General features: G+C 39.5%; 1 protein-coding gene across 3 annotated transcripts in view; it reads left to right on the top strand.

Moving 5' to 3' along the window:
* The window catches only part of LOC138016645 (uncharacterized), a 13,073-nt gene extending 11,661 nt beyond the window's left edge, over positions 1-1,412 (top strand). For all 3 annotated transcript variants that reach the window (XM_068863841.1, XM_068863840.1, XM_068863839.1), the window contains exons 4-5: positions 710-764; positions 1,095-1,412. In XM_068863841.1, the coding sequence (XP_068719942.1) occupies positions 710-764; positions 1,095-1,231 (192 nt within the window). In that variant the 3' untranslated portion in view covers positions 1,232-1,412. The remainder of the gene's footprint in view (positions 1-709; positions 765-1,094) is intronic.
* The last annotated feature ends 6,088 nt before the right edge of the window (positions 1,413-7,500 follow it).

The raw sequence follows: 7,500 nt of genomic DNA, 5'->3' as shown, positions 1-7,500 counted from the left end.
TTTCGAGGAATCGACACTTGGGACACTAACATTAACATTTCCCTTGGCGGCGAAGCCTTTTGAGGAATCGACACTTGGGAAAATAACATCACTAGTTCCCTTGGTGACGAAGCCTTTCAAGGAATCGACACTTGGGAAACTAACATCAACATTTCCCTTGGCGACGAAGCCTTTCGAGGAATCGACACTTGGGAAACTAACATCAACATTTCCCTTGGCGATGAAGCCTTTCCAGGAATCGACACTTGGGAAACTAACATCAACATTTCCCTTGGCGACGATGCCCTTTGGGGTACGTATCGACACTTGGGAGAGTTCCTGAAGTAACAAGTCCTTTGAGGGTATCAACACTTGGAACTAAAATAACAGTAGTCTGTTATGATAATAATTGGGATGGGGGTCTCTTGTTCTTGGGCTTGGACACTTAGGGTACGCACTAGTTCCCTTTGGCGACAAGGCCTGATGAGTAATCAGCACTTGGGACATGTGAATCACTAGTTCCCTTGGCACCAAGTTCCTTTCGTGGATACCGTCTCGGAAAAAAACCTACATTGCTACTTCCATTGGCCACAAGGTCATTCTGGCCATCAAGACTTATTTTATTACTCCTAACAATATCCCAAAATGACCATTTTAATACCCACTTTTCAACTAAAAATACATAATATCCTTTGGGGTAGGATACTTCCCTTACATTTTTTCATTGCAGGTTTCATTCAGAGGAAATTTTGAAGGGTCAAAAGAATTATATGCTACAATGACTGGTGAGTGCATGTTATTATTATTATTATTATTATTATTATTATTATTATTATTATTATTATTATTATTATTATTATTATTATTTGATTGATTGATTTATTTATTTATTTAAATTAAAAATAAATACTTACAAAAAAGTATTTCTACTACTTACAGTACACAATACACAGAATACACAAAACACTTAACACTACTTACCGTTGTTTATTGAAGTCTCACGTATACATCAAAAGAACACAATTCCACCTGCCTTCAGTGGATCACAAACATTTTCTTCGAATTGTGACATGTTTGTTTTAACTTTTGACTAATTCCTATTTTGTTGGGCATAGATGATCCCATTATGAACAGCACATCTGGCAGGAATCAGGAGAGAGAAGGAGAGAAAGTGCTGAAAAAGAGAAAGGACAAAAGAGCAACAGCAGAAAGAAAGAGGGCCAAGAAAGAGAAAGCAGCGAAAAATAGTTGATGGATACAACTAATTGTAAAATAAAATATATCACCTTGAAGTGCACAGTCTTCTGTTTCAAAAAAAAAAAAACTAATAAATATTGTTGGTTTAAGTTGGTCACACTAGATTGTAAGAAAAGTAATTAAACTTGTAGTGCAAAGTCTTCTATTTGAAATAAGAATCTTATATTATAGGCAAACATTCTTTCCGTGTATTACTATTAAAATGTAATGTTTGAAAACTAAGCACTCACATACATTATCAGTGATGGCATAAATGTGGATACGTGCATGAAGGGAAATATCAACAAATAATTTTACAAAAAAAGCCTTCTGCAAAAGCATGATAAGGGTGCTGGACAATCTGAGAGCCATGCGAATTTCACATTTAAGCCTAAGCACCCATTTCAAGTAGCGCTGATAAACAATTATAAGTCTAAGCACCTATTTTAAAACGGTTAGCTTTCAAGAACTGTGTGACTTGCAATCATGGCTCGCATGGCTCGCAGTCATGGCTTGCATGACTTACATGGCTAGCTGGCTCACACATTGTCCTAACTCGATGATAAGTACAAATGATCATACTATTTTATATGGTCTCGGGTACCCAAGACAACCCTCCTTCCCAAGACAACTTTATCGAGCATTTATATGCGAATTGCGTGAACGAGACGAAGTTGGCCCTACTTGATTATGCATACATTTTACGACTCACCTTTAAAAAAAAAATAAGCATCATCATTTGCCCTTCTTTCATTGTAGTTCGTCTTTTATTAAGTATAGTTGTGTCTGCACATTCAGAAGATGGACTGATAATCTCAACTGAGCAGTAATGTGTAGTTTAACTAGAATGTATGTTTTTAAATTGACAGTTTCCTTTGGCTGCGGTGAGAATTTTGGCGGGAAAAACCTTTTCATTCGAACGCGAATGCTAGCAACATGTATAAGGTCTCAAATTGTTGCTTCTGTGATTGTGCATTTAAGATTTTGCTGTGTCTCGGGTAGTCGAGCCAAACTGTTTACATGCGAAAAAGTTGAATCGCCTGCCAGGGTTATTCGGACCTGCCGAGGCGAGACAACTCGCCTCCCCGAGTTATCTCGCCCACCCCAGTTGTCTCGCCCACCCCAGTTGTCTCGCCCTCCAGTAAACGGTTGATAGATTTTTTAAACAAATGAGAGAAAAAATTTCTCGCCCAGGGTAACTCGGGGGGAAGGGTTGTCTTGGGTGCCTGAGACACAAGATCATGTTTACCAATAAAAACTTTAAAAATGAAATTTAATACTTATCCATTACTGCCTGAATCTGCTTACTGTGGGGTTTGGTTAAAGTGCCTATAAACCCGAAATTTTTTTTTTTGCTTCGAGAAATCTTTGTATCGCTCTGAGCAAAATGGCGCAAAAATTTTTGTTTTTGGTTAAAACCGGAATTTTTTACGAATTTTTAAAGTGCGGTTTTATCTACCCGCGACCGGGTAAAAGGGAGACTGGGCCTAGTGACGTAATTCCCGGACATTAGCATCAGGCAAATCAACAGAGGAGACGCGTAGTTTTGTAGTTTTCCCTGCGTGCCGGTGAAAACAATTTCTGTTCGGCTGACGTATGTAACCAGCGTACGTGTTAATCAAGAAATGGCTTCGAACGACTTCATTCTGTCCTCCGGTTCAGATACGGAAGTTTCAGAAATGGAAGATTACGAGCTGGAAGTTGAAGGTTCGCCAAACTCGAGCTTTGCGGCCAGCGATGAGGAAGACACTCTCGAGGCATATGCTGACGATCCACTAGCGGACGAAGAGTGGCTAGAGTTGTACGAACAAGAAAGAAAGGAGGAAGAGGCCCTAGAGAAGACACTCCAAAAGCGCCTAAATGGTACAGAAGAAGTCCGAGACTGATAAGTTGTAGCGATCTCACGCCCATTTCTCAGGCATGGCTTCAGGACCTCACAACTTGCGAAACTCACAGTCCGGGTTTAACGTCACGAATTACACTCGACCCATTCCCTTTCGGCAAGCTCACCAGCTCGGTAATGGGTTTTCGAATCTCGCGTCTCCGCCACTTTGAAAATTCGTAAAAAAATTCCAGTTTAAACCAAAAACAAAAATTTTTGCGCCATTTTGCTCAGAGCGATGCAAAGATTTCTCGAAGCAAAACAAAAAATTCCGGTTTATAGGCACTTTAAATATTCACAATGAAATTGTTAACATATTTAAAAACAACCCTCTTACCTTTAAAGTCAAAGAGTTCTTTCTTATTCACATCTAAAGGCTATCGCCGTCTTGCGAATTTTACATATTCTCTTCTCTCCTCTCTCGATTTCTGCACGGGCAGCCATTTTGAATGTATAAGTATAACTTGTTCCCAGACCTCTCGATAACAACTATTGATTCATGAGTCGTCGGTCCGTGTACGGATTTCTTGTACGGATTTCCATCATAAAGTAAATCGTGTACGAATCAACGTAATTCTTCCGTCTTTCCCCGTTATTACACATTCGTGATATTGCGGCATCCGTGTACGGATTACTTGTATTCGTATACGGATTACAAACGACGCTGGTATTCGTGTACGGATAGCAATGCGAGGTCTTATTGCAGATGTCGTACTCGGTTACTCAGGAAAGTATAATGATCCCAAAATTTATCTATATTTGGAAAATTCGTGTGGATGTGATATAGTCGAAAACAAAACGGGACATTCGAAAATAAAACAGCCACTGATTTGAAGAGCGATAAGAAATCACTTACTTAATATCGCAAAATTTCTTAACTTTACAGCACACAAACCAAGGTGGCTTCACAACCATTTATCTTCTTGGTTAATTCAAGTATTGTTTGGATTGAACCCGGGGTGGGGGGGTACTCCCCTATATAAGGTATATAGGTATGTGCCGCCCCAAAGGGTATGGTTTTTGAGCCGTTTTGGTCTGAAAACGGGCATAGATTTTGCCAATTATGGTCTGAAATTGGGTCGGGTTTATGGTTTATCAAGAACTTCAAATGATTTTTTTTTTCATTTAAATTGATACAAAAGAAATAGATTTATGTTCAATGTTAATAGGCCTTATAATGTATAATAACGAGTCAATGTATTTTCATTCCTTTCGAGTTCGTTTTTTTTATATTATTGTTCTGTTCTGTTATTCTGTTCCCGTTAGATCGATTAGTATATGTGCAAACTGTTTTCATGACGGCACAATTTAAAGCTTGAATTATTCTAGAATTTTGTGCCTGATGCAATTCTTAGTGCTTTATACTTCCTAATAAAAAATATTATGCTTTAACGTAATATCTTTGTTTTGATTTCACTCGGATGCTATAATAATGTAACGATTTTATAAAGCCATGTCTGAAAACGGGTGTATATTTGCAATTTCAGGTCTGAAAACGGGTATGAATTTTAGAGGTCAGGTCTGAAAACGGGGGTGGAAAATGGCATGTTTAGGTCTGAAATAGGGTCGAGATTTGAAGACCCGGGCGGCACACCCCCACCAAGAATTCCGAGGAGTACCCTCCCCCCCCCCCCCCTCCCGGGGGGACTGAATACTTTCTCTTTCCCTTCAAATTATTTCCGATAGATCATGTGCAGAGGCTTAACTTGTATTCTTGCTATGATGCCATGACGCAATGTCTGTGTCCAAAACTTATTCTCGGACTCCATTTGTTTGTGAACGATTCGTTACATGTGAGTGAACAATACTATCTATGAAGCATGATAATGAGGAAAATGCAGGCAGTGACATCACAAGGTTGAATTTGTGTAATTGCAATGTAAAATAAGGAGCTTTTTGAGACAGGGCAACCGGAAGGAAGTGAGATGTGTTCGCTTTAAAACCACATTCGTATTGCTTAGTATCGTTTCTCCATTGGGGACAATTAGTTCCAAAATCTGTGAGAGAGTTGAATGTACTGTCCTGCCATGCGATATGTTCACTGCCGGCTGCCGCTTGCGGCACAAAAACGTCGCGTGCTTAAGAGGCTGTCTCCGTAAAAGCGGTCCGGTTGATCTGGTTTGAAAAATAGATTTCGCTCATTTCTTGTGTTGCAAGACTTTCGTGTGCTTATACTAAAACCACAATCCGCTTGATCGAATCATTTAAATTATTAGGGTATCCTTGGTTCACCCGCTCTTGCGCCCTATATCGAGGCTTCAATTTGACTCAACTTTGAAGATCAATTTATCAAGAACTAACGAAGCCTGTACAAAACGAAAACGAAGGCCAGTTACTTCATGTCTTTTGAATACACAAAGGAGACTTTCATTATAAGACGGTACCAGCGAGACTTTAAAGGCACCCCTGTCATACAGTCTGATGAGACAAGCGAATACCGATCAACTTCAAACTCTATTTATGAAAAAGTGAGGCGGTCTTTTTCAATAAAAAAAAACGCAGCTGGAAAGTAAGTACCATACATAATGTCATTGCCGAGAGAAACGGCTTGCGGCCCGTCCTTGCAATTGATAGAATAATTATTGCTCTCTGAAGTTGCCTAATTTCTAGTCCAGGGATTATGTGGTCGGACCTGTAAGTAATTGCAAAAGCTTTCTCATCCTTGACCAGTTGGAAACATCCTATGCATGAACATACTAAAAATCCCCAAAGATCAAAGCATGGGTAAAATCCTTTTGCCTATGTCATGAAAACGAGGCTGTCAACCGGAAGTTGCCGTTTAGCGTTTTTCATTGGTATAATTCGAGTCACTTCGCCAAAACTAAGAACCTCTTCTTCAGAACAATGATTTTAGGGCCTTCATCGTGAAAGAACTTTCCACAAAATATATTTAAATTAGTGAATTATTCAAGTCTATTTAGAGTTTGCGTAGCCAGCAGTGAGATCTCACTTTGCCGAACATTACGAGCTTTACCTGTAGCTAGACGCGTAGGCTTTGAAATCGGGCCGATCGCCAATTCAGGAGCGACTGCAGACTGATTTTCTTAAATGACAAAATGTAAAAGAAACTGATGTAATTGTTGTCTACGTTGAGTGGTATGAATAAGAGTATCATATCATTAATTACTTTTAAAAAAGACAGTCTCTCTCTGTTCAGTCTCAGCGTCTTTATATACTATTGCCGCGTTTTCCAGGTTCTCGTCGCTATTTGTTGTATCCAGTGAAACTATGATACAAAAGTAATAAAAAATTCAATAAATTAAAATAAGACCAAACATCTTATAGACATAACTAAATGATTATAACTAGTACATAATAACATCATAAATGTCTGATGAAGATGAGGTACAGGTACTTCCAGAGCTTCCGAATACAGCAGTACATTCAAAGCAGCGTCGACAATGAGGTGCGCACGCACTGCACGAGAAATAGCTTTTCCGGCCATTATATGGTGTACAGCATTAGATGCATATATCAGTTCTAACACTTCTCGTAAACCATACCCCGCCATCAGATGGCCAATGCTTCCGAGAAAGTTCATCTCCGCGTGACAGGCTCGTAGACGCACAATAACTTTGTGCAAATCACGTCGTCAAGCGTATTCAACGTTACGAATCTCTCTTCGTTGAAAAATTTTAATAATGAAACGATCGAGAAGTTTAACAAAGTGAGTTCATTATTAAGACCTGGTTTCAAAGTGATTAGTACGCATGAAGCTATTTCAGTTAACGCTTAGATTTTAGTTACCTTTTGTTACCAAAAGTTGTGAAATTTTTTGCAGGAACTTGTCAAAAGTTGTTTTCAATAGCAAGAGTAGCCTAATTAGGGCTCTATTGTTAACTTTATCACACCTTGATATTCTGTCTTCTGAACAGTTTGATTGACAGCCGTAGAATTCACCGAAGAGAAACCAAAAGACCGAAATATTCACAAAGCCAAATCGGCGGACCAATCATAGCGGACTGGTTCTGAATGAGAAACTAATTATGCCGCACATCCGAGAATTATGCACCGCAAGTATATGTCGCCAAAAACAATAGCATTCTGCGCGATGGTAAGCTGGTTCCGTCTGCATTAAGTTAAAGGCCTTTACCCACAGCGGCTGATCAAACGTGACAATGGGATTTTCAATACTGTGTTGCTTAACATGCTCGGAAACAAAGTGCAAGGTGAAACAGACACACGTAACATTACTTGGATTCATATCGATCATAGGAAGGCATAGGAAGGAACATAACAGAAGACTTGCCCTGGTGTCTTCCTTGGTTGCAGCATGCCACTCCAAGATGGGCGTGGGTTGCCAATCAATAGAGACGTCTTCCACAGAATGTCGAGGTTAGCAGTGGGGTCTTTCGCTCGCACAAGAACTAAGTCTTTATATTTGATCTCCACGTTCACCTGTC

The sequence above is a fragment of the Montipora capricornis genome, chromosome 9, assembly GCF_036669925.1.
Source record: "Montipora capricornis isolate CH-2021 chromosome 9, ASM3666992v2, whole genome shotgun sequence".
In the NCBI taxonomy this organism is placed as follows: Eukaryota; Metazoa; Cnidaria; class Anthozoa; order Scleractinia; family Acroporidae; genus Montipora; species Montipora capricornis.
Note: the sequence above shows the minus strand (reverse complement) of the source record. Positions and strands in the feature narration are given on the sequence as shown.